Here is a 26,423-nt window from a genome sequence, read left to right on the forward strand (position 1 = left end):
GACAGAGAACTGAGTTTATTTTATGACAAACACCTTGCCCCCCCGGCAAGGCCCAGTAGAACGAGGGTTCCCTCCTGACGGGGCCCCCAGTGGATCCCGGGCCAGCACCAGGCCCCCTCCCAAAACCTCCCCTCCTCCCGTGGCCAGGCAGGGGACCGCATGGGGAACGCTGGGGCTGGGGTGTCCCTGGTGGGAGGAAACGACCTGCCGCCGGCCTCAGCTGCACTGCGCGGGTCCTGGGAGCCGGCCGAGGGCCCAGCGGTCTGCAGTCCACGCTGGGCACGAGCTCAGGCACAGGCAGCCTCGGCACCCTGGCCGTCCGCCGGGGCCCCCTCCGCCTTGCTCGCCAGGCTGTAGTAATAGGCCCGCATGCGCTGTTCCACCGCCTGGAAGTCTGGACGGTCCTCCCACCTGTGGGCGAACGCTAGCTCCAGGCCACTGCCCACACCCCCAGAGCCCAGTTTCAGCGCGGGGTGGGCTCTCGGTGGGGTTGCTGGGTCATGGAGAGGCCTCGCGGGGGTGAGGTCCCAGAAGGCACTTGAGTAGCACGTGCTGACCAGAAGGGCTCAGGCAATGGAGGTCTCTGGGCGTCAGAGTCCCCAGGCCGCGCTTGTGTGGGCGCAGGTGTACGGCCAGCAGTCAGACCCAAGACTGGAGTCCTGGGAGTGGTGTGGCGGTGGGAGCTGGAGCTGTGTGGGGGCTACCCCTGCCCAGCCGGCTCTCGGCCCACGGGGGATCGGCTCCGGGATTCCCCACAGGTGCGGGAGATCTGTGGGTGCTCCAGTCCCTTATGTAAAATGGTTAGAGTATTTGCATCCCGTTTAGTTTCAACTCATCTCTAGATGGCTCCTATGCCTGCTACAATGTAAAAAATACTGGGTAAACAGTCCCTATACTGTATCATTTGAGATTAGGGACGGGGAAAGGAGTGTGTACAAGTTCCTGGCACAATTTTGCAAGCCTTATTTCCACCCTGGGTGGGTTGAATCCAAGGGCGAGGAACCCACGGCCACAGAGGGCGATTGTGTCCTGTCGGGCACTTGGGTGCCGGCCTCTCTGGTTGGTGCACCGGGTGCCTCCCCGTGGAGACTACACTAGGATGGACTCCCAGGCTTGGATGCTGTTTGCTGGCTGCCGTGGGTGTCTGGGTGTCAACGCCAGTGTTGGCTGGGGGGCTATCAGATGCCGGGCTGTCTCACACTGCTTCAGTGACAGCTCCACGTGCCTGATGGAGACTTGGGACCACCGTGGGGTTAGCAGGCGGGATGGTGAGTGTTGGGCTTCAACCAGAAGGGGAGGGGAGGTTGAATATATTGAGGGCTCAATCCTGGGAGGATTGACCCGCGCCCTGAGTACTGGCATCAGAGCTGGGTAACAGGTGTGGCGCTGAGAACTGCTGGATCAGTGTTGAGCATTGGCTGGGGGGAGGTGGTAGGTGTTGGGTCTGGGTGTTGGGTGTTGGCCCTTGGGAGCCCTATAGTGTCGGTAGGGGTAGGGGGGCTCAGATCACAGAGGTGAGGGAGGCTGTGGGCTGGGGGAGCGTCCAGGGGCAGCCCAACCACGGAGGCCCCCAGCACTCACTTGTAGATCCAGCAGTCGCTCATGAGTGCGTACATCTCAGGTGGACACTCCGGTGGGCACTCCATCCGCCGGCCCTGCTTGATGAAGTCCAAGACCTCGGGGCCCTTCATCTTCTGCGGAGCCAGGGCCGGGGGTCAGCGTGCGTGGCCAGGCCTCCTCCCCCGCCCGCCACCTGCTGCCCGCCGCTGCCCACGCCTGCCTTGTAGGGCTTCTGGCCGTAGGAGAAGGCCTCCCACATGGTGACTCCGTAGCTCCAGACGTCGCTGCGGCTAGAGAACTTACGGAAGTTGATGCACTCGGGCGCGTACCACTTGAGCGGCCACTTCCCTGCTGAGCGGGCCTGGGGAGGGGAAGATGCTGCTGGGCAGAGCTCAGGGACCCTCCAGCCCCCCGACCCGCCTCTGCCTGGGCATCGCAGGGCAGGGGCGCACCGTGTAGTAGCTGTCGTCGGCACCCAGTGCCTTGGAGAGACCAAAGTCGCTGATCTTGGCGTAGTGCCGGTTGACCAGCAGGACGTTGCGGGCCGCCAGGTCACGGTGCACAAAGTTCTTCTCTTCCAGGTACTTCATCCCCATGGACACCTGGTGCAGCAGCTCGGCCACGTTGCTCACGGGGATCTCCTCCCTGGGGTGGGGCCGGGGGGGGCAGCTGGGAGAAGACAGCCCAAGTGCCCCCTGGGACCAAGCCCACCCGTCTCAGACTATCAGATCAGAGGCCAGAGGAGCACCAGCTGTGTGCCAGGCCTGGGGCTGGGGTCACAGTGCGAAGAAGGCTCCAGGCTGAAGTGTCACCCTATGCTGTGACCCCCCCAAGCTTGTCCCTCAGGCTCCTCAAATGCAGCCAAGGCTGAGCCCCCCCCAGCCACGTCCCATCTTCCCCAGGCGCTCTGCCCTCCATCACCTTTCACTCACAGCAAGCCCCGCAGCTCTGTGGTCAGAAGTGCTCCGGAATCTTCCCACTGCTTCCAACAGCCTAACCAGCCCCTCATCAGCACCGCCTGGACTAGAACTGTCAGCTCTGCCCAGGCCTCGCACAATCTTGTCCAGTCCCCAGCTGCATCAGATCCTGCCCCTCCCAGAGCTCCCCCCTTACTCAGGGCAAAAGTCCAAGTCCCCCTGGTAGCCCACAAGGCTTTGCATCATCTCCCTGCCCACACTCTGTCTCCACTGTTCCCACAACAGTGGGAACTGGAGCCCACCCCAGGGCCTTTGCACAGGTAGTACCCTCTGCTTGGAATGTTCTCCCATGGATCTGTGCTTAGCTGCCCCCCCCAGTCTGCCCAAACCTCCCATTCTCCCTGGGGCTCCCACCCCGGCACGCCCGTGCCCCTGGCCTGCCCTACTCCCTTCTCTCCAGTGCCCCGCTCTGTTTTATCATGATCGTTTACTGCTTCGCTTCTCCAACCAGGGAACAGGGCAGGCATCTTTGCTCTTGTATTTGCTGATGATCCCAGGTGTTGGCACCAGTTACTCCTGCCACAGAGCAACTGCCCAACAGATACCCGCTCCAGGACTGATTGTGAGCAGGGCGCACCATGAAGGCAGGTGCGCCGCAGAGAGCGTGGAGCACTTCAGAGAGCGTGGAGCGGCACAGCGTCCCCCAGGGAGCACAGAGATGCCTGGCCATGAGGGCAGGAGTCCGGAGCCCCAGGCGGCACTAAGAAAAGGCTACAGCCTTTCAGTGAAGGGGCAGAGAGTGAATATTTTCACCTATAGATGCCATCTATGGGCTCTCTTCCGTATTCTTGTGTTTAACCTCTAAGAAATGAACTATAGGAGCTGGCGCTGTGGCATCATAGGCAAAGCCTCCACCTGTGGGTCCTGGCTGCTCCACTTCCAATCCAGCTCTCTGCTGGGCCCCTGCACCCGTGTGGGAGACCCAGAAGGAGCTCCTGGCTCTGGGCTTCAGATTGGCCCAGCTCTGGCCTTTGCAGGCATTTGGGGAATGACCCAATGGATGGAAGACCTCTCTCTCTGTCTCTCCCTCTCTCTGTCTGTAACTCTGCTTCTCAAATAAATAAATGTTAAAAAAAAAAAAAAAACTAAAAACTATAGCACAAGACCAAGCTGCAGGTTGCAGGCTGCTCCAGGTGAGAGACCACCACCCCTGCACTTTCCCAGCAGTGAGGAAGCTGGCCTGAGAGGCTGGGTGCTACTGGTGCAGCCCTCCCTAGCAGTGCCGATGCTGGTCTAAGCCGTTCCGTCTTCAGAGAGCCCCTCGGGACAGGTACTGTTATCGCTGCAGTGATACAAATGGGGGAACGGGGAGCTGGCAGCTCCCCCTTGTGGACACATGTGGGTGTCCCCGAAGTGTGAACCTGCGTGTGGTGTGTGCACAGCCCTAGCAGCAGCGTGAGTGCTGTCCCACCCGGGGCTGCACGGGATGAGCCCCACACACCCTCGCCCACAGCCCCGACCCACAGGCCTGCCCCGGGGGGAACTCACTTCTTCCCCAGCAGGAACTTGTGCAGGGGCCCGCCGCCCGCCATCTCCATGACCAGCATGAGGGCCTCTGCCTGGCACACGCCGATGAGCCGCACGATGTAGGGGTTGTCCAGCTGGTGCATGATCTGCGCCTCACGCATCATCTCGTCCTTGTCCGCCTTCTCCGTGCTGTGCTTCAGCACCTTGATGGCCACATCGATCTGCTTCCTGCCACGATGCACAGCCAGGCAGGACACACAGGGCTGAGCCAGCCCTGTTCCCACGCACCCACCTCTCTTCTCCCCTGCGCGCATGATGCTCACCGCCCCGACTGAGGCCAAGGCATTCACTCCTCCAGTGGTCAAGAAGACAACTCATAGCCAGGGCCCTCACTGAAAACCACCCCTGCCAGTGACAACCTCCCCAGGGTGACCTGGATCCCACCAGCAGCAGCAGAGGCAGGGGCCAGGGGAGGCAGGGGCTGTGCAGCTCAGCCCAACCCTTCCCTGGCCCAGACCTCCATCTGCCGCTCCCCAAGTGCCTCCAATCTGTCTCGGGGAGGCCTCCAACAAGCAGTGTCCTGTCCAAGAGTCTGTCTCTAAGACAGACAGACATCCCAGCTCCCACTGCCCGCCCCCACCCCAACAGCTGCAGGGGTGGCCATACTTGCGCATGCGGTAGACGCCCTGGCGCACGGAGCCAAAGTTGCCGCAGCCAAGTTCGATGTCAGCCACAAGGAGGTTCTCACGCTTCAGGAAGAGCTTCTTGTCCTTGAGCTCCTCGGGGTCGCTGTAGGGGCTCTCATACACGCTCGTGTCCATGGGCATCGGCCGCGGCTTCTCTGGGGAAGCTAGGCGCGCTAGGGACACACACAGCCGTGCAGTCCCGGGCAGAGGGTGGGGACAGGGGCCAGGGCAGGGCGGGCAGGGCAACTCAGCCCCCACACAGCACATGACCCAGCCAAAGGGCACCCGCCCAGAGCACACACAGGCAAGTGAGGGCACACATGTTCGTGTGTGTGTGTGTCCACATGTGCACTTGCTCACGCTGCTGGTCACATCTGTGGGGGCCTGGAGAGCCATGTGCAGGTGGGCTCTGGAAGCACGTGCGACAGTGTCCACGTGTCACCCACAGGGTGCCAGCTGGTGCACTCGCGCACACATACACACACACACGCATACACACATGCACAGCTACAATCAGGTCTGTCCCTGTGTGCACCACAGTCATGCTTGCGACGCCTCCAAAGGTGGGCCCCCGGGTGCACATGTAACCACATATGCTCTCTGTCCACACAAGAGCAGCCACAGCAGAGTCTGCCTGCCCGGGTTCAAACCCCAGCCGCGGGACCTTAGAGACCCGCCCTCCCCTTCTCCTCCACCAAAGCACTGCCATCCATGGGATCCCATGAGTGTGTCCCATGGTGGCCTGGGGTTGTGACTGGCACACAGGAGGCCCTCAGCAAAAAAAACCTGGGGGCCAGGGTCGCGTCCTGCATGTCAGCACACACACCGGGGAGGTGTGATGGCGGAGGCACGCGTGTGCACAGAGCCAGCCAAGTCAGCCCTGCAGGCCTGGCCCCTCCCAGCCAGGGGCCCTGCTTTGCACCCCGACATCTCCACCTCGGCAGCTCACCTGGCTCGGGGGTGTATCCTGGTTCGGGGGTGTACCCATCTGAGTTGAGGGTGTCCATTCGTCTCTGAGGCCAAAGGTCATGGTGTCAGCCATGGTCAGCAGGGCCCGAGCTGGGGGTGCCCAGCCCCTCTTAGTAGACTCCTCCCCCAGAAACAGTGCTGGTGGAGACCCTCTCGTCCTCCCCCACACACCCAGCTCCACCCCCGGACCCCCGACTCTGATGCCGGCTGACTCACTTGGGTGAACGTGGATGGGTGGGCCGGGAGTGTGGGAGCAGCGGTCCCTGGGGGAGCAGAGAGGCCAGTGAGTATGGGGGTGGGGCTCCTGCCCGCCCCTCGCTGGCCCACCCGCGAGCCTGCGCACCTGCCGCGGCACTGGCGCTGGAGTTGGGACACGCCTCCTTCAGGCAGTAGATGAGCCCGTCCGCCTTCAGCTTCAGGTATTCCACCAGCTGCCGGCAGAGGGCGTCAGCGGGGCCTCCTCGCCTCCCAGCATCTGCCTGGGCAGGGTCGGGGGGCACTGGGTGCCTGGGCGGCCTACCTGCCAGAGCGTGTCGAACTTGGTGCCTTCCGGAATGCAGTATTTTCCCGCCTTGTCCTGGCTGATGAGGTAGTGGTACACGGTTTTCCCGTAGACCAGGGACAGTGCGTATGTGCCCTGTTCCTTCCGGGGCCTCAGCCTGGCGCAGGCAAGGAAGGCGTGTCATCCCTACAGCCCCCTGGGTGTCCTCCTGCTCTGCCTCAGTTTCCACCTGACGGGCCCCACATCCCAGAGCCTCATGGAAAAGCAGCAGGGACGGGGAGGCCAAGGTCAGTCCTGCTAACAAGTCAGCGTGGGGGAGGGGAACTCATAGTCATCCAAGGGTCTGGTACGGCCATTCATGGGGAATCGCTGCCCCTCCCACTGCAGCTGCACAGCCCTGCGTGACCACGCACTCAGCCACTCATGGCTGGGCCCTCGCCCGTGGTGGGGGCAGAGTACCACTCCACAGGGGGCACCTGGCCCTCCATGGTTGAATACTTGGCTTCCTGTGCCCAGACACCTACCATCCAATAGAAGACAGCCACCCACAAAAGGCACTCAGGAACCCGCGGGGGCCTAGAAGGACTTCGGCCATTTATGACAGACGCCAAGCCACTCACAAGGGGACACACGGTCTTCAGCAGATAGGCTGAAAGAAAGCCATTTCTACACAAGACCCACACAGGTAACACAGGCCGTGACAAGCTCTCAAGGCGCCTCGTGCAAAGGCAGAAGGGGTGACCCTGTCATCACAGGAGATCGCCCAGCTCTGGTGACACACTGGCCTCCCATGCAATGACACCGCCATTGCCTTCTGCTGGAAATTTGCCAAAGTGAATACACATGTTTTCGATGGCTGGGATGGCAAGTGAGCTCCTCAAAGATGGTGTGGCAAGAGCCCATCCACTCAAACGCACACACACTCAGGCACGCACACACTGGCACCCTCGCAGGAAACCCCACTGGTCAGCATCACTCACAAAGTAGCTTTGTTTGGAGTCAGTGGCACAGTCTGTGCCAGGGTTAAGCGTAGGTTTCCCAGGGAGGAGGGAGGCAGCTGCTCCCGGGGTCTCCGAGCTCTGGAAGCTGTCCCTGGCTGGCGGCTAATCCCTGGGACTGCACCGAGTCACAAAGGGCTGGCTGGCTGGCTGCGGGCAGCGGGGCGAGCCATCAGATGGCCTGCGAGTGGACCCCCTCGAGGTTTAAACTGCAGTGGGGCGTGCGTCCTGCCGCAGCGTTCACTCACTCCGGAGACAGTGGTGAGTATCGCCCACAGGCCAGGCACTGCGGTGAGCGAGACAGAGGTGAGCCCGCCTCGCACCATGGCCCTCCCCAAGGCCAAAGGAACAGGGCAGTGTCCCCCAAGCCACCACAGAGGGCCCGGATAGAGGGACGGCTGTAACCATGACCCGTTCCTGAAAGCCTGTTCTCTAGAGAGCGATGTAGTGAAGAGTAACACAGTTCCCAGGCTAGCCCACACCCGTCTGAAGATACACGGAAGACAGGACACCAGGGTGGGGTGCGATAAGGAAGAACCGAAAGGCAAGGAAGAGAACCCCACAACCAACTGAACAACGAAATGTCCCACAGAGAGGTCACTTCTGTAACCAGACTGCTGGGCTAGCCTTGGGCTATGGCCTCGAGCAACTAGTTCCCTTCCTGTGAGAGGTGAGAAAACCTCCTGAGGGGCACACTCCTAAGTTTCAAACAGGGGCTGGCGCTGTGGTGTAGTGGATAAAGCCGCTGCCTGCACTGCCGGCATCCCATAGGCACACTGGTTCAAGTCCCGGCTGCTCCACTTCTGATCCAGCTCTCTGCTACGGCCTGAGAAAGCAGTAGAAGATGGCCCAAGGCCTTGGGTCCCTTGCACCCACATGGGAGACCTGCAGGAAGCTCCAGGCTCCTGGCTTTGGATCAGCCCAGCTCTGGCTGTTGCAGCCAACTGGGAAGTGAACCAGCTGACGGAAGACCTCTCCATCCCTCCCTCCTTCTCTCCCTCTCTCTCTCTTTCTCTCCCTCCCTCCCTCTCCCTCTCCTCCTCCTCCCCATCCCCCGCCTCTCTCTCTCTCTGTCTATAACTCTGACTTTCAAATAAATAATCTTTTTTTAAAAAAGTTTCAAACAGAGACACGGTGCTGAGCTGCTCACCAGCAAATATGTATCCATGCGTGTGATGTGTGTGTACAATATTGAAAAAGAACACCCCAGTTTTAGCAGCTTCTCCCACCCACTGATGGCATCTGGTTCTCTATCTCCTGAATCAGGGTGCAACCATGGGACTAGCATTGGCCAATAAGACGTTCGTAGAGATAACACAAACAGAGGCTTGAAAAATGGTTGAGCCCTGAGGCCTACCTGCCCACGCGCGCTTTCCTGGTGACCCTGCAACCACCATGGGGTTGAGTCCAGGCCAGCCACCAGAGAAGCCACGTGGGTAAACCAGCTGCCCAACACGTGAATGAAGCCATCCTAGTGCATCCAGCCCCAGTTGGCCTTCCAAGCACCAGCTCAGTCCTAGTAGAAGGGGCAGGCCTTTGGCATGGGAGTGGAGACACCAGTTAGGAATCCACATCTCATACTGGAATGCGTGGGTTCAAACCCCAGCTGCAGACACTACTGATTGCAGCTTCCTGCTAATGTGGACCCTGGGAGGCAGCAGTGATGGCTCAAGTAGTTGGGTCCTCGCCACCCACAGAGGAGACCTGGATGGAGTCCCCAGTTCCAGGCCTCAGACCCCGGGTTGCTGTGTGCATTTGGGGAGCCCAGCAAACAGGAGTGCACTCTCTCAAACACACACACAAATAATTTTTACAAACCAGTAGAAGAACCATCCAGCTGAACTTAGTCCAAACTGACAACCCTTCTAATCAAGAGTGAATAAATGGAGAACCTGCTGCCTCCATCCCATATGAGTGCCAGTTCAAGTCCCGGCTGCTCCACTTCCAATCCAGCTCCCTGCTAATGTGCCTGGGAAAGCAGCAGATGATGGCTCAAGTGCTTGGGACCTTGTACCTGCATGGGAAACCCAGAAGAAGCTCCTGGCTTCTGGCTTCAGATCAGGACAGCTCCGGCCATTGTGGCCATCTGGGGAGTGAACCAGTGGATGGAAGACCTCTCTCTCTATCTTCCCATCTCTCTGTCTGTAACTCTACTTCTCAAATAAATAAATAAAAACCTTTTTTTTAAAAAAATGCCATGTTGGGGACTTGAGAGAAACCCAGAGAAGGAAACCTAGATTACATGGCCAAAGAAAGGTGAAAATGTATTTTATGAAGGAGGGAGTGGAGATGCAGAGACATGTCTATGGCAACAGGAAAAGTGGCAGCAACTCCCTTTGTCGCATCCAGCCAGGGGAGCGCCCCCGCACTCAGGCACCTAGGGTAACGTGCGCACGGGGAAGTGGGAGAGGACTGTGCGTGAGATGTGCAACCCAGTTAGTGACGTCTTAGTGCCACACTGGGGGAGGTGCAGCACCCAGATGAAGATTGATAACATCAGGACCAGCCATCACAACGTGCTAAATATGTGGCCCTCCAGGTATACCAATGCAGGCAGATCCTACCCTCAAATCCACAATCCAAAAGGAAAGAAAGAACTCCAAATCCCATGTCTGAGATGTCCACACCTTCACTATGACACCCCTGTTCCAACCCCATGACAGGCTGCAAATCCCCCCGCCTTGGGGCCGGCGCTGTGGCATAGCAGGTTAAGCCCCTGCCTGCAGCACCAGCATCCCATTCAAGTGTCAGTTTGAGTTCCAGCTGCTCCACTTCTGACCCAGATCCCTATTAATGTGCTTGGGAAAACAGCAGATGGCCCAAGTGTCTGGACCCTGCCACCCACGTCGGAGAGCCAGATGAAGCTCCTGGCTCCTGACTTAAGCCTGGCCCAGCCCTGGTCATTGTGGTTACTTGGGGAGTGAACCAGCAGATGGAAGATCTCTCTCTCTCTCGCTCTCGCTCTCGCTCTCGCTCTCGCTCTCTGTCTCTCCCCCTCTCTCTGTAACTCTGTCTTTCAAATAAATAAATACATCTTTTTAAAAAAATATGCCTGCCTCAACAATTCTCCCTTGGGTAGCCCCCTCCTCTCAGTAACTTTGGTTTGGACCACACGGCTTGCTTTGGCCAACAGGACGTCAATACCAGTACATAAGCAGAGACTTGGAATGCACCTGTGTCTTGAAACGTACCCTCTCTGACCATTCCTGGGAACCCCCCAACCACTGCCACATGGAAGAACCTGGGCTCGTTTGCTGGATGACGACTGCACCCCAGCAGATCACCCCCATCACCCACCTGACACTGACACAACGGCCAGACACTGACACAATGTGAACACGGCCACCCCAACCTGCTCAGTCCCCGTCCAGTTGACTGGAACCAGAAGACCTGCTCAGCTGGGCCCAGATTCACAAGCAGTAACCAGTGCTTCAAGCCGGTGAGCCCTGGGGCAGTTTATTACAGAGGGAATACTAAGTGGGCCAAGTGCAGAGGCTTCCTTTCAGACCAGGAAACAGCCCAACCTTAAGTTGTGCGCAGCAATCCTGGCAGCTGGGCATTATCCGTAATGTGCATTCAAGGACCCCCTTCAAAGCCTTGGCAACATCACCTCATTTTATATCTCAAAGTTGTGAGTATATTGGTCAGCTTTCTGTCCCTGTGGCACATGCCTGAGAGGAGATACTTGGGAAAGAAAGAGGTTTAGTTCAGCTCACAGTTTTGGAGGTTCACAGTCCAAGATCAAGAAGGCCTTCTCGGTTTGGCCAACTGAAGAAGCTGGAGGACAATGATGGACAGCAGGGGCATGGGGAGGAAGGCCCTCATGTGAGCCAGCACAGAGATAGGCCAGGCCCATCCCAGGCCTGTCACTGGCCTGGAGAGAGAAGTAACTCCTAAGGCCACACCCACAGTGATCTAAAGACCTTCCACTAGGCTACCTCCTAACTACGCCAACCCTTAACCCATTAATCATCAACGTTAGACTTTAGAGACCAAGGCCCTAACACATGGGCTGTTGGGGGACCCCGAAACTAAACATATCCAAACTATAGTAGCAAAGTGGAATGGAAACAATTATTTCTTTTTTTTTTTTTTCCACTTTTTTTTTTTTTTTTTTTTTTTTTTTTGACAGAGAGAAAGGTCTTCCTTTGCTGTTGGTTCACCCTCCAATGGCCGCCGCGGCCAGGGCACTGTGGCTGGCGCACCACGCTGATCCGATGGCAGGAGCCAGGTACTTATCCTGGTCTCCCATGGGGTGCAGGGCCTAAGCACTTGGGCCATCCTCCACTGCACTCCTGGGCCACAGCAGAGAGCTGGCCTGGAAGAGGGGCAACTGGGACAGAATCCAGCACCCCGACCAGGACTAGAACCCGGTGTGCCGGCACCAAAGGTGGAGGATTAGCCTAGTGAGCCATGGCACCGGCCTGGAAATGATTATTTCATCAACTGATGGCAGAATCGCGGGGAGGAAGCTGTATCATGTGGGAGGCTTGCAGGCAATCACACACACCTCGCATGAGTGTGGGAAATCAAGGGAATCCCAGTGGGATGGCCCAGGAGAGGGATGGTAGGGATGGCGAGGATTCAGCCAGGCAGGAACTCAGGCCATGAGAAGGGAGCCCCAGGAATTGTCCCCCACAGACCTCTTGAAGGGGTCACTGGATTTCCTGAGGTCATAGGAGAGAGGCCAGGGCCAAGTTGCTCTATACCTTGAGGCCTGAGTGACCTCAGCTGACTTCTAATCAGCAACTGGTATACAAAAGAATCCATGAGCAAATCGGAAAGCATGAGCCCAGCAGGGCTGGCAAACACTCAGCAGAGGTTTTTAAATAGCTTTAAAGATTCCTGGGGCTGGCACTGTGGCACAGTGGGTAAAGCCGCCGCCTGCAGTGCTGGCATCCCATATAGGTGCCGGTTTGAATCCTGGCTGCTCCATTTCTGATCCAGCTCTCCACTACAGCTTGGGAAAGCAGTAGATGGGCCCCAGCACCCACGTGGGAGACCCAGAAGAAACTCCTAGCTTCTGACTTTGGATCAGCCCAGCTCTGGCCATTGCAGCCATTTGGGGAATGACCCAGTGGATGGAAGACACCTCTGCCTCTCTCTGCCTCTGTCTCCCTGTAGCTCTGCCTTTCAAATAAATAAATAATAATCTTTAAAAAGGGAGGGGGTGGCACTGTGATGTAGCAGGTAAAGCTGCCACCTGCAGAGCTGGCACCCATATGGGCACCAGTTCAAGTCCCGGCTGCTCCACTTCCAATCCAGCTCTCTGCTATCGCCTGGGAAAGCAGTAGAAATGGCCCAAGTCCTTGGGCCCCTGTACCCACATGGGAGGCCCGGAAGAAGCTCATGGCTCCTGGCTTCAGATGGGTGCAGCTCTGTCCATTTCAGCCAACTGGGGAATGAACCAGCAGTTGGAAGACTCTCTCTCTCTCTCTCTCTCTCTCTCTCTCTCTGGCTCTCCTTCTCTCTGTGTGTAACTCTGACTTTCAAATAAATAAATCTCTTTAAAAACAAAGATTCCTTCGCAGACAGCCACAGCTGATGCATGCACACACATGCTCACCCACAGGTAACAAGAGCTAACACCTGGTGCATTTTCATATGTGTCAGGTACTGTCCCATCGCAGCACGTGTGCTAATGCATGCACTCTCTATAACAGCTGCTACCATCTCCAGCAGTCAGAGAGACTTGCTTCACACCCTTCAGGGCTCCTGCCTCACTTAGGTCAAAAGCCAAACTCACCTCCCTGCCCTCCTCTCCGCCACTCTCCCCTCCCTCCCTCAGCTCCAGGCACACCTGTGCCACCATAACTGGCCCCCTCTATGTCTCTCCAATGCACCAGATAAATCCCAGCCTCCTGACCTTTGAACTTGCCATCTCCATACAAGGGCCAGGAACACCATGCCACCTGAAAGCTACACCACTCACTTCTTTAAAAAAAAAATTATTTATTCAGAGTTACGCAGAGAGAAAAGGGGAGACAGAGTGAAAGGTCTTCCATTCGTGGGTTCACTCCCCAAGTGTGAACCCGTGGAGCTGCGTCAATCTGAAGCCAGGAGCCAGGAACTTCCTCCGGGTCTCCCATGTGGGTGCAGGGGCCCAAGCACTTGGGCCATCTTCTACTGCTTTCCCAGGCCATAGCAGAGAGCCAGATCAGAAGTGGAGCAGCTGGGCCTCGAACTAGCACCTATATGGGATGCCAGCACCACAGGCGGCGGCTTTACCCACTACACCACAGCGCCGGCTCCAACACCACTTACTTCTCACCTCTTTTGCTCAGTTACTCAAAAGTCACATTCTCAGGGGGCCAGCATTGTGGCACAGCAGGTAAAGCTGCCAGTTGCAACTCCACCATCCCAGTGCCATCAAAGCCCCATACCCTCTGCCTCTGAGTCAGCTCCTTGCTAATGCACCTGGGAGGCAACAGAGGCTGGCCCAAGGACTTGGGTCTCTGCACCCACGTGGGAGGCCTAGATGGAGTTCCAGGCTCCTGGCTTCAGCCTCACCCATTCTGGCTGTTGCAGCCATTTGTGGAGTGAACCAGCAGATGGAAGATTGTGTGTGTGTGTGTGTGTGTGAGAGAGAGAGAGAGAGAGAAACTCTGCCTTTCAAAGAAAGGAAAAAAAATCTATCTTTTAGCAAAAGTCACCTTCTCAGGGAGGCCTACCCCAGCCCTAATCTAGCATCACCTGTCCGCCCCACCTGCACACAGGTACCACTGACCACCCGCTGGCAGAGTCTGTATTCTATCGATTCATCTTTTAGGGGGCAGGCACTTGTGTCTGCTGGGCTCCCTGCTCCTACCCAGCAGGCATTCAGTATACACTTGGGGACTGGAGCCAGGCAGAAGTCCCCATATTGTCCAATGTCCACAGCCAGCAGGAGGCAGACCCGGGATTCCCAGCCAGACCAACAGGCTCTGGAGGCTTTCCAAGTCACGGCCGCTGCTTTGTCATAGAAAAGCCCCTCTGCGAAAGAAAACCTCACGGCCTCGTGCACACCCCTCATGGGCCTCCTGCACACTCAGGTCTGCCCCAGCCCCCAGGAGCCCAGCTCACAAGCCCCAGCTCTCACCACCCGGAAACCACAGGCCGTAGCCCACAGGCCCGACGTACAGAAACTTGCCGTCGGTCTGAGCGCCGGAGTAGAGTTTGCGCTCAGCCTCCTCGCGCGTCAGGCTGCTGTGGTACCAGGGCATCCGCTCGTGGGCTGTCGTGGCAATGAGCTTCTCCACCTGAGGGGCCTGGCTGATGATGGCTTGCTCCAGGGCCTCACCCTAAGAACGGAGGGGCGGGGAGGCTGTAGGTAGGGCCAACGGCACAGCCACTGGAACCCTCTTCCATCACCTGGACCCTCCTGCTCGCCCCACCAAACGCCCCTAGGATGTGTCTGCAGGCAGCTGGGGACAGCCTCCTCCATCTCTATGGCCCCCTCCCCAGTCCATGCAAGGGGTGACCATGTCCCAGATGCCACATTCCAGCTCCCCGCTAAGCGCACCACCCGGTGCAAGTTGTCCAGCCACCCCTTTGACCACCCCATCCCAGGGCGCATCCGTGCCCCACGCAGCATCCTCTCAGGCCCCCTGCCTCCAAGCCCTCTACCCAGATACCGCCCCCAACCGGGCCCCACTCTTGCAGCTTCCAAACACGAGCAGCCCCAGAGAGCTCCGCCCTCCCCATGGCCCCGCCCTGGGCCCCAAGCGCTCACCTCCAGCTTCCACGTCTGGCGCACGTAGTCACGCACCATGGCGTCGCGCAGGCAGTCGAAGACTCCGGGCTGCGGCTCGAGGCCCGATGGCCGGTTGCAGGGCTTGCGCAGGTTGCAGGGCAGACCGTCGGGGTCGCGCGAGTAGAATTCGCAGAGCTCGGCCGGGCCGCAGTGCGCCTTCCCGCCCGCGATGGCGTACGTGCCGTTGAGCTGGCGCTCGATGGGGAAATGGTGGAAGCGCACGTCGTGCACCAGCGACAACACGTAGCCGCCCAGCGAGCGCAGGCACTGGCGCAGCAGGAACAGCCCGTCGGCCATGCCCGCCAGCTTCAGGTGCTCCTCGGCCTCGGCGCGCGAGATGCTGCCGTAGAAGAAGGGCAGGTGCGCCGCGGGGTCCGGCATGGCCGCCGCCGCCCCTCGCAGGCTGAGCGCCTGGCGCCTCAACACACCCTGCGGGTTCAGATCGGACATGGGACGCACGTCAGGGCCTCCGCTGCCGGTCCTGAGCCCGGTCGGTGGGGCCTGGACGTGGCAGGAGATACGCGCACGGAGGGGCCTCTGTGTGGCACAGAGGAGCGTGCCCAGCGTGCAGAGCCTGCCCTGTGCTACAGTCGACCGCAGCTTGCTGGGCACGGAGCAAATGCACCTCTGTCTTTTCAAAGACCTTGTGCAGAAGGGCGGGACACCCCAACTAGTGCCCCCCCAACCTGCACCTGGAGCCGCGGTTCATCTCCCAAGCACGCGTTGGATTCTCTGTTTCAGATGCACTCTAAGGAGCGGGATGGGTATGGTGAACAAACGGACAAAAATAATGGCTACAGAGCCCAGTGCTGTGGCTTAGTGGATAAAGCCCCAGTCTTGGCGATCCCCGCATCCCACATGGGCACCATTCGTGTCCCAGCTGCTCCACTTCTGACCCAGATCCTTACTAACGGCCGGGAAAGCAGAGATGACCACCCAAGTGCTTGGGTCCCTGCACCCTCACATGGGAGACCCGGAAGAAGCTCCTGGCTCCTGGCTTTGCCTGGCCCAATCCTGGCCTTTGCAGCCATTTGGGAAGTAAAACAGCTGATGGAAGATATTCTCTCTCTCTCTCTCTCTTTCGTCCTCTCTATAACTCTTTCAAAGTAAATAAATAAATTTTTTCCTTTTAAAAAAAGAATAATTACAGACGGACGCCGGGATTCTAAAGGAGGTAACACAGAGTGATACTAAGTGAGGGAGGTAGCCATGGCCGGGCTGGGCTCCTGCTCTGGGGCAGCTTGTGAGCTAAGATCTAAAGGATGGGAGGAGCTGATTTTTCAAAAAGCGTGGGAAGAGCACCAGGCAGAGGGACAGCACGTGCAAATGTCCTGGAGCGGGAACTAGCCTTGCTCGTCAAGGAAGCTTCTCTCCTCCCTCTTCCACCGGCTCCCTTCGGCCTCAGCAATTCCCCCTTCCTGCTCTTCTGCTGTCTTAACACAAGCAGAGACCAACCTGAATATCCATCTGCACAGGTTAGGAGCCTCAGGTGTGCCCCCGTGTGGACTGTGACACAGCCGTTAAGCACAGTTGGATGGATGATTGCAGGGAGAAGGAATTAAGGTAGACAGGTCATGAGGATTACTTAAAATGGTCTGCCCTCAACTTCCGGGGGTGATGGTGGTCCTGTGTCTTCATAGGGCTTGGTTACACGGTGTCTGAATTTCCCAAAACTCAGAAAATGTGTGCTTAGGATTTGTTCATTTCATGGTGTTTGATACCCCTTCAATGAAAAGAACCACAAACTATTAAGGATCTGCATACAGAACTGTTTTGTTCTGAAGGGTCCTGATGACTGTGATTGGCTTTGAAAGGCCAAAACACCATGGGTTGATGGGTAGAGGGGAGTGGAGAGACAGACACCATCACTTATGTTCTTCACGGAAGTTCTATAAAGTCATCACAAGTACTAAGTTAGCAAACATGCAACCATCACTCCTCGCAGAAACACAGTTAGTTTCCTGCGAGACTCTGGTCACAGCATTGTCATCAACAATTGATACGTAGCCTGTGTGTTCCGTTGAAAGACGGCTGGTTTAATACACACCGCTGATTCGTTAAGGTTGAATCAGCCCACTGCACTGTAGCTCTTATCTCACCCAGCTGGTGTTTTTTCCCTAGGGCACATCACAGCCTTCTTCCACTTAGGAGCCAGACAGCATGTCAGCTGATGTGTGGGGCCATTTTACCCAGTGAAGTCACCAACAGACAGCATGGAACGTCACAAAGGTGGCGAGAGCCAGTTGTCAGTGCTAAGACGACACTCCCGATGCCTGCACTCAGTAGCAAACTGTTTGGTGAGTCGTGGCTCCACTTCCTTCCTGGGAGGAGCAGGTGATGGTTCAAGTATTTGAGTCCCTGCCACCCACGTGGGAGACCATGACTGTGTTCTGGGCGCAGGCCAGCCTTTGATGTTACAGGCATTTGGGAGGTGAACCAATGTAGGTTCTCCCTCTCTCTCTTTCTCTCTCTCTCTCTTTCTCTCCCCTTTTCAAATAAAGTGAAAGTCAATACATGAACTATAGTAATCAAAATAGGTTTCAAAAAATTTCACAAAACGTGGCACCACACAGGCCAGGGCAAAGACACTTATTGACAGTATGGAAGGAAACAGGAAGGCAGAGTGGACGCTGGGTTCTTCCTCAGCAGGTGACTCAAGGGCTTTGCCGCTCTGTGTGGCTGAAGGATCACAGCCGCACCACGTCAGCACTGAGGCTACAAACCAGCCTCCACACGCAGGGGAACTTGCAAATACGGAATCTATGAATCGTGGGGAGAGAGTGTCGGTGATCAAGGAAATACAGTAAGATGGAAATCAAGGGAGCAGATGATGGGTGGGCGTTAATTCTCTCCACTCTCGGTGTATTTGTAAGTTGTTGGGCAAATGCTCACTCCTCTCTCTCTCTCTCTCTCTCTCTCTCTCTCTAGCAGTTGTTTCTCTACTAAGCTGGGCCTGGCAAGGCCTGGGGCATAAGCAGAAGCAAGCAGGGGTACAGCAGAAGCGTTGAAGGCCAAGGGCATGCAGGGACAGAGAGGAAGCCACGGGAGTGGGATCGGGTGACTCAGGTGGGTGAGGGCAGCTCTCACTGGATGGTTTCTGATGCTTCCGGGAGGGCCAGCGTCTGGGGGAGTCTGAACGCCCCAACTGTTACAGGCCGGCAGGTGTCTCAGCAATGAATAAGGGACTGCAGTTGTGACACCCCCCACCCCCAGCCAAGAAGCAGGTGACCACTCCCTAAGTGTTTAGAAAGAGTCCCCAGGGCTGCCAGGGACTCACTCCGAACCAGAGACACGGAAATTACCACCCACTCAGAAACCTGAAATGAGGCAGCTAAAGCCGTCCTATCCGAAACTGCTCAAAACTGGGAACAACTTAAATGTTTCTCAGCACATGAGTAAACAAACTGTGGTGCATGCCTGCAGTGAAACTGAATGAAAAGAAATGCTAGGGCCGGTGCTGCGGCACAGCAGGTAAAACCACAGCCTGCCGTGCTGGCATCCCACATGGGCACAGGTTCAAGACTCAGCTGCGGCCGGTGCCACGGCTCACTAGGCTAATCCTCCGCCTTGCAGCGCCGGCACACTGGGTTCTAGTCCCGGTCGGGGCGCCGGATTCTGTCCCGGTTGCCCCTCTTCCAGGCCTGCTCTCTGCTGTGGCCAGGGAGTGCAGTGGAGGATGGCCCAAGTGCTTGGGCCCTGCACCCCATGGGAGACCAGGACAAGTACCTGGCTCCTGCCATCGGATCAGCGCAGTGCGCCGGCCGCAGTGCACCGGCCACGGCGGCCATTGGAGGGTGAACCAACGGCAAAGGAAGACCTCTCTCTCTGTCTCTGTCTCTCACTGTCCACTCTGCCTGTCAAAAAAAAAAAAAAAAAAAAAAAAGACTCATCTGCTCCACTTCCAATCCAGCTCCCTGCTAATGCACTTGGGTAGAGTAGTGAAAGGTGGCCCCTTGCACTTGGTCCCCTGCACCCACGTGGAAGACCCAGAAGAAACTCCTGGCTCCTGCCTCCAGATCTGGCCGTTGTGGCCATTAGAGAAATAAACCAGCAGATAGAAGACCAATCTCTCCCTCTCTCTCTATGCCTCTATGTGTAACTCTGCCTTTCAAATAAATATACCTTAAGAGAGAGAGATGCTAATACAGGTCCAGTGTTGTGGTGCAGCAGGTGACACCACCACCTGTGATGCCAGCATCCTGTACGAGCGCCAGTTCAAGTCCCAGCTGCTCCACTCCTGATCCAGCTCCCTGCTGATGTGCCTGGGAAAGCAGCAGAAGATGGTCCAAAGTGCTCAGGTCCCTGCCATCCACGTGGGAGACCAGGATGGAGCTCTAGGCTCCTAGCTTTGACCTGGCCCAGCCTCAGCTATTGTCACCATCTGGGGTGTAAACCAGTGTATGGAAGATCTCTCGATATCTCTGTCTCTCTCTCTCTCTGCAGTTATGGGGAACACATCAGTGGGTGCGAGGGGGCAGGGGAGGGACTGACAACAGTGGGGCAGGAGGGAGCAGGGGGATTCGTCTGTGTCTTGTGGCACTGGCAGTTTCTCAGCTGAATGCGTTTGTCAAATCCCAGAATGCGTCAGAATTGGCCTCTAGTTTTCCAGACGTCCATCAGGCCTCAGTGTCTTTGACTACGCGGGCAAAGGAGCCGGGAGGTCTCAATCCCCTGGGCACTAAGCATGATGACGGCAGCAGAGACAGTTGCCAAATGTCATGTACCCGGCTCTGTCTGTGTACTTGACTCCTGCCCTGCTCACTCATCTGGGCTCAAGGTCGCCCTCGCCACCCAACCCCTGCTGCCTGCAGCACCCAGCACACACTTCCTCGGTGCTGGATCCTCTCACTGAAGGACCCCAGGGCCCCTCCCTCCTCGTGGTTCTCTCTCACAAATGCCCCAGCCTGCCTCCTCCCTCTCTGATGCCTCCTGCTCACACTCCTGCCCCAGCCCCTGGACCTCTATTTGGGTCACCCTGTCTGTGGCTACACTCGCTGTCACACCCACCAGTCCTCTGGCCCAGATTGGGTTGGTTTGAGCTGGCATCACCTCCTTGGATCTCCACCAGCTATTTCTATTAATACAAACCAAGATTTAAATTTAACTCCCAGGGCACCTTGTGGTTGGAGGGGCCCCTCAGGCTTTCTCCACGTGAGCTCAGCTCTGGGGGCTGCAAGCCACTGCTAAGCAATTCTTCCCCAAGGACTCCCTCGCTCTGGAACCTTCCATGGCTCCCTTCTGCCCACGTCACTGGATCTAAAGTCCCCAGCCCCCTGCTGCAGCCCCACTCTGTACTCTGGCCCACGCAGTGCCCTCCACTGGGCGTGCCCCCGCTCCCATCCATCTTCCCAGTCCTGCCAGCCCCTCCTGCAGCCTCAGAGAGCCACTTCTGTGGCGCATCAGGGCACGGGAGGAGGCACCAGGGGGCTTGTCGGGGGACAGCGGGGAAGAGTGGCTGGTAAGGTGGGTCTCTGGGGCAGGAAGCTGTGGCTGGAAACTGTCAGCAACACAGCTTGAGAAACTGCTCCCCACGGCGGCCGCAGGTGCAGCCGGGCTAACCAGAAGCCAGCTAGGACGCAGGCAGAGATGGGGGTGGGGGCTGGCTCTCAGGGCCCAGGAAGAGCCACGAGCCATGACTGGCTCCCTCAGACCCAAGGCCAAGGTGTCCCAGAGGCAGGCTTCCCCTCGCTTCCCACCGTCCCTGTGTCACTGCCAATGACGATGGCTGCTGCACGACACAGCAGGTGGCTCCTAGGCCTCTCATGAGGGTCCGTGCCAGCAAAACAGGAGGCAGAAGGTCAAGGCCAGGAGCGGAGAAGCTGGAGCTTTCTCCACGCAGCAACCCCCAGGCCAGCACGGGCTGTTTGCTCTCAGAAGAGCTGGACCAATCCACAGCTTCCTTCCCAGTGGAACCAGAGACTCGGGCACAAGTCTTGGGATGGGGGACACCAGATCCTTCTGTCCTGAGCATGTCCCTGAAGACCTGCCAGGAGACACAGCCCCTGTGAGATACCCCCAGCCTGTGTCCTGGCCGGGGGGACCCACTTGGGTTTAGGAGTCCCGACTCCAATTCCTCCATCTATCAACCTGTTCTTCCCCCAAGCTGAGCCCCCATGCCACCTTGCACTGATCCCTTGGGCCAGAGAAACTGCTTTGTCCTCCCACAGTGGGCAGCCTGCTGGACACCAGCCTTGGTCTCACAGCCTAGGTCTGGGGAGGAAGGGGAGGAAAGCTTTGACCCCGGCCGCATGTACCTGCCTGCAGTTCCAAGCTCCAGTTCCTCTCTCTGGGCAAAGGCAGCATACGATGACACCGCCAAAGCCAACGACAGGTTCAGAGCGCCCCACGCACAAGGGTCTGCTCTGGCCATAACTCCCACACCTGGCTAGCAGGGCCCTGAGGGCCGGCCGAGGCTGGGAGCCCACCCTGAGCAGAGAAGGCCCCAGTAAACACCCAGAGAAGAGGCTAAGGCATGCAAGCCCGAGCAATCCAACCCCACAGGCCCTGCAGAGGGTCCCTATGCCACCCGGAGCCAGAGACAGGAGACGTCCCCCCAGGCACTGCTGGAAGGGGGTCCCGAGCCCCCTGGCCACACGCCCTCTCACCGAGGCCCTGAAGCTATTGCCAATTCCACTTCCAGGCCATCGCCGGCCCCAGTGCCACCAAGAGAGGCGGCACAGGCATTTGGCCCTGAGCACAAGGCCATCAGGGGCTACACTGCAGGAGACGCGGACAGCAGTCAGGGTAACGGACTGTGCGGTGCCATGGGTGGTTTGTCCTGACCCCAGGAGTTGAGTCTCGCACACCAGGGGGATGTGGCCAGGACACTGAGCTAAGCTCTCGGGACCTCAGCTGGCAAACAGGGCCGGTGAAGGTCCAGACACGGGATTACTGGGGTTCCGTGAGATGAGACCCCCAAGCACCCAGCACGGGGCCTGGCCCACCCTTCTCTCCCACAGCCCTTTAGAGCTCCTGCACTGTGGCACAGCAGGTAAAGCCACCGCCTGCAGTGCTGGCATCCCATATGGGTGCTGGTTCAAGACCCAGCCACTCCACTTCCAATCCAGCTCTCTGCTATGGCCTGGGAAAGCAGTAGAAGATGGCCCAACTGCTTGGGCCCCTGCACCCACATGGGAGACCCGGAAGATGCTCCTGGCTTTGAATTGGCACAGCTCTGGTTATTGTGGCCATTTGGGGAGTGGACCAGTGGATGGAAGACCTCTCTCTCTCTGCCTCTCCTCCTCCCTCTGTGTAACTGACTTTCAAAAAAATAAATAAATAAATCTTTAAAAAAGAAAAAACGTTCAATCCTCACACCAGCCCTCAAGGCCTAACATAACGTATTCATCACCTTCTTGCCCTCACTTACTTCCACCAGCCACACGGGCCTCTCTGTGTCTTGTTCAGGTCCCTCAGACGAATCGGGCATGATCCAACCCCAGGGCTTTTGCACAGATGGTTCCCTCCTCCTGGCTACTTTTCCCCAAACACTCTCAGGTTTCTGCCTAAATGTCACCTCCTCCAGAAGCCCTCCTGGACCTTCCTCCTTAGAGCAGCTTCTCCCTCCCTCCCTCTCTCTGACCCACCTTCTTTGTTCTTCACCACCATCATACGATGCACGATCAGCTCATGGACAGGCTGTGTCCCCTGCCAGGGAACCTGAAGGGTCCCTCGCACACCCCCACCCGTATCAACAAAGCATACAGCCAGTGCCCAACGTGAGGGGACTTCAGGGTGCAAGGAGAGATGGACTTCAAGGGGAACTTTATTTTGGCACAACAATTTTTTTTTTTTTTTTGACAGGCAGAGTGGACAGTGAGAGAGAGAGAGACAGAGAGAAAGGTCTTCCTTTTGCCGTTGGTTCACCCTCCAATGGCCGCCGCGGCCGGCGCGCTGCGGCCGGCGCACCGCGCTGATCCGATGGCAGGAGCCAGGAGACAGGTGCTTTTCCTGGTCTCCCATGGGGTGCAGGGCCCAAGCACCTGGGCCATCCTCCACTGCACTCCCTGGCCACAGCAGAGGGCTGGCCTGGAAGAGGGGCAACCGGGACAGAATCCGGCGCCCCGACCGGGACTAGAACCCGGTGTGCCGGCGCCGCAAGGCGGAGGATTAGCCTAGTGAGCCGCGGCGCCGGCCATGCACAACAATTTTTGAAATTCATGCACAATATTTTTTTTTGACAGGCAGAGTGGACAGTGAGAGAGAGAGACAGAGAGAAAGGTCTTCCTTTTGCCATTGGTTCACCCTCCAATGGCCACCGCAGCCGGCGCACTGAGGCCGGCGCACAGCGCTGATCTGATGGCAGGAGCCAGGTGCTTCTCCTGGTCTCCCATGGGGTGCAGGGCCCAAGGACTTGGGCCATCCTCCACTGCACTCCTGGGCCACAGCAGAGAGCTGGCCTGGAAGAGGGGCAACCGGGACAGAATCTGGCGCCCTGACCAGGACTAGAACCCGGTGTGCCGGCACCGAAAGGCAGAGGATTAGCCTAGTGAGCCGCGGCACCGGCCATGCACCGTATTTTCATAATACGCATTTCCATGAACTTTTTGGAGATTCTTGTGTGCATGGATGTCGAAATTGTTGGCACCAAAATAAACTGATTTTTGAATTGATTTTTGTTTTGTTTTGTTTTTATTTGAAAGGCAGAGTTAAGCCGAAGCCAAGAGCCAGAAGCTTCCTCCAGGTCTCCCACTTGGCCCAAGCACTTGGGCCATCTTCCACTGCCTTCCCAGGTGCATTAGTAGGGAGCTGGATTGGAAGTAGAGCAGCCAAGACTTAAGCCAGCACTCTGATAGGCGGTGCTGGCATCACAGGTGGCAGCTAAACCCACTGTGCCAAAGGCCAGCCCTGACACCCACATAAACTGATCTTTAAAGTCCACTTTCCCATCGACTTTCTGAAATGCCCTCCTCTATGCTGTGATGGGCAGAGACACCTGGGAGTAGCCCTAGTGAAAGGGGAGAGGTAGGGACAGGGGAGGGGAGGGGAGGGGAGGGAAGGGGAGGGAAGGGGAGGGGAGGGGAGGGAGAGGACACCTCCTCCTCCAACCAATACAGAGAGAGGAGGGGACCAGGCCAGGAGAGCCTCGGCCAGGCAGGGCCCACCGCCCAGCCCTGCCCCCATGCCTTTCTCCTGGCCATGTGCTTCTGGCCCCCAGGTTGTCACCCCACCCCACCCCCAGCACCATCCATGATTCCTGCACCTCCCTCCCCAGGTTGGGTCTGGTGGCGCTCTGGGCTCTCAGGGTCTCCACCCTCCGACATCACTGCCTTGATGGCCTTGGACGTCACTGTCTATTTGCTCCTCCATCTCTGGCCAGGCTGAGCTCCCCAAGGCACAGCCTATGGCCACCTGGCTTCCTCCCGTAGCCCCTGACTCCTCTGGGTGCATGTCTGTCAAATGGGTACAGCAACAACAGCTCCCACAGCCCTTCAGGGACACTGTCCATTGCATCTAAGCCCCCCTACAACTCCATTAAATGAGGACGCTTACGCCCCTCCCTCAGCTAAAGAAGCTGAGGCTCCGAGGGGTCTCAAGGTCATGGTCAGTGACCTTGCAAGTGGCAGTCAGGACCTAAACCCAGGTCTCTCTGACACAGCAGCTGGCACCAGCCACCCTAGGGAACATCTACCAGAAGAGCAGGACCCTCAGCTCTTAACTGGGCCCAGGGGACCCCACGTCTCCATCGACCCCCCAAGCTGGCCCAGCAACCTTCGACTCTTGGGGAGACAGGGGCAGGTCCCTGAATCCAGCCAACTCTGTTCTCTGTGTCTGTTGATGGACTAAACAATGTCCCCCCACTCCACACACAGTGAGGCCAGTCCCTCCCACCTCAACCTCCACTGCTTGCGTTCTGTGAGCTGTGTGACCTCAGCAAGGAGCTTTCCCTCTCTGAACCTTAGGCTCCGGGACAAAGAGGCAGCAGTGGGGCCCACGTGAGAGTGATCGACTTAACCCCAATCCTCAATGCGGGGCAGCGGGGACCCACATGGCGGGGCTGGCTGCTACCCCACCAGGCATCTGCAGCAGCTGTAGCGTGCAGAGCCCGAGCCGACCCAGAGCCAGGCAGGACGAGGGGTCTAGCAAGATGCTTAGACGGCACCTGTGTGCCCGGCTCCCTGGATACTATCACTCACCACTAGGATTTGTAGACAGAGAAGCTGAGCACAGAGAGGGCAAGCGATTCTCCCGAGGATGCCCAGCTGCTGGCTCCAGGTGCGCTTCCTCCCTTTCCAGGCTGCCTGCCGGGGGTCCCTGCCAGGGAGGACAGGGCAGGAAAGGAAGGAAGGAGCAGCCCTGGCATCTAAGGATCCTCTGTCCTGGGAGCACTTGACCCTAATGTCTCAGCAAAGCTTTATCAGTCACCTGCTGTGCTGGCCCAGACAAGACAAATGAAGCTCATCTCCAGCTGCTGACCACACAAGCCCCTGCCCCTTGCTAAGCCACGTTTCCCAATAGTCAGGGACCAGGCGCCTCCGAGGTACCCATAGTTTCATCTACGCCAAATGGATGCACAGACAGAGGCTCAGAGAGGCCAAGCCTCTTACCAGGCACACACAGCAGTTGCTCAGAGCTTGAGAGATCCATTCCCATAGTTCTCCAGTCCCCCCCCGCCCCGGGCCTTTAACCTGAGCTCACCTACGAGCGGCTCAGGCCGACCCGGAGCCCCGGCGTGGAAACCATGCGTTGTTCGAGTCCGCAGCCCTGGTGAGCTAGTCTCACGTTCTCAGGGCCAGGGAGCCACAGCTCACATCTGCACCCTCAGAAGCTCCTTCTGCTTCCTGGAGCCACGGAGGCAGCCCTGACAGGGCCCAGCAGGAGGCCAGGGGCCGGGCAGGCAGCCCTGTGGCCCGCTGACCCTTGGGAGCAGAGCAGCTCCCCTAAGAGTGGCCACAGCCGTGTCTGCTTCCCGCTCCAGGCAGACACCGCAGCGCGCAGCTCCCACAGCCCTGCCTGCCGGGGCCTCCCCAGGAGCTCCCCACTCCCAGCTAACGCTGTGTCCTCCTCCACCTGACACAGGCCAGCCAGAGATGGGGGCCAGCTGCGGCTCCACGTGGCCAGACTTACCTGGGGCTGGGCAGGTGGATGCAGAGGAAAATGGGCCGCCTGCGGGGTCTCTGGTCCCCAAACAAGCAGAGCTGCTGTTAGGTGATGTGTCAGGGCCCGAGAGCCAGCCCATGGGCGCCCCCGCCTACACACACACACACACACACACACACACACACACGAGGAGGCCACGCCCTGCCGGGGTTTTCACCTGGGGGGCAGTTCCACTCCGAGGCCGAGGTCCTGGGGTGGCCCTGATACCGGCCAGGCCTGGGCAGCAGGCCCGAGGCCTGCCACTCACCTGGGTGCCGGAGCACTGGCGCCGAGGCCAGAGCAGGGCAGGGCTGCGGGCCGGAAGGCCTGGTGTCTGGGGCGCTCCTGCCAGCAGGCTTCTCTGAAATGCCACCTATTTCCTTGTTGTCAACACAGGAAAGGGGGCCGTTTGAAGTCTGCGTCAGAGTCACAAAGTGCTGTGTGCAAGGAAAA

General features: G+C 58.1%; 1 protein-coding gene across 5 annotated transcripts; it reads right to left on the reverse strand.

Moving 5' to 3' along the window:
- On the reverse strand, window positions 1-26,423 carry ZAP70 (zeta chain of T cell receptor associated protein kinase 70). 5 transcript variants are annotated; one of them, XM_008253649.5, is made up of 13 exons: window positions 26,239-26,423; window positions 14,871-15,320; window positions 14,279-14,439; window positions 6,180-6,318; window positions 6,003-6,090; window positions 5,876-5,922; window positions 5,640-5,703; window positions 4,671-4,863; window positions 4,026-4,232; window positions 2,013-2,205; window positions 1,781-1,921; window positions 1,582-1,694; window positions 1-411 (listed from the first exon to the last, which is right to left on the reverse strand). In XM_008253649.5, the coding sequence occupies exons 2-13, from the start codon at window positions 15,270-15,272 to the stop codon at window positions 288-290; spliced, it is 1,872 nt and encodes a 623-aa protein (XP_008251871.3). In that variant the 5' UTR covers window positions 15,273-15,320; window positions 26,239-26,423; the 3' UTR covers window positions 1-287. The 5 variants fall into 5 exon arrangements, with proteins under 5 accessions (XP_008251871.3, XP_089182165.1, XP_017195309.3 ...); XM_089326039.1 differs by having other exon boundaries at window positions 26,149-26,281; XM_017339820.4 differs by lacking the exon at window positions 26,239-26,423 and adding an exon at window positions 25,959-26,124.

Source organism: Oryctolagus cuniculus, chromosome 2, assembly GCF_051225735.1.
Source record: "Oryctolagus cuniculus isolate XC-2025 breed Fujian yellow rabbit chromosome 2, ASM5122573v1, whole genome shotgun sequence".
Lineage (NCBI taxonomy): Eukaryota > Metazoa > Chordata > Mammalia > Lagomorpha > Leporidae > Oryctolagus > Oryctolagus cuniculus.

Coding starts and splice junctions, on each gene's coding strand:
- ZAP70 (XM_008253649.5), bottom strand. CDS start 15,272: ATGCCGGACCCCGCGGCGCACCTGCCCTTCTTCTACGGCAGCATCTCG. Junction 6,319..14,278: donor CAGACCGACGGCAAGTTTCT/GTACGTCGGGCC, acceptor TGCCTGCGCCAG/GCTGAGGCCCCGGAAGGAAC. Junction 1,695..1,780: donor ACGGCCAGAAGCCCTACAAG/GCAGGCGTGGGC, acceptor CTGGCTCCGCAG/AAGATGAAGGGCCCCGAGGT.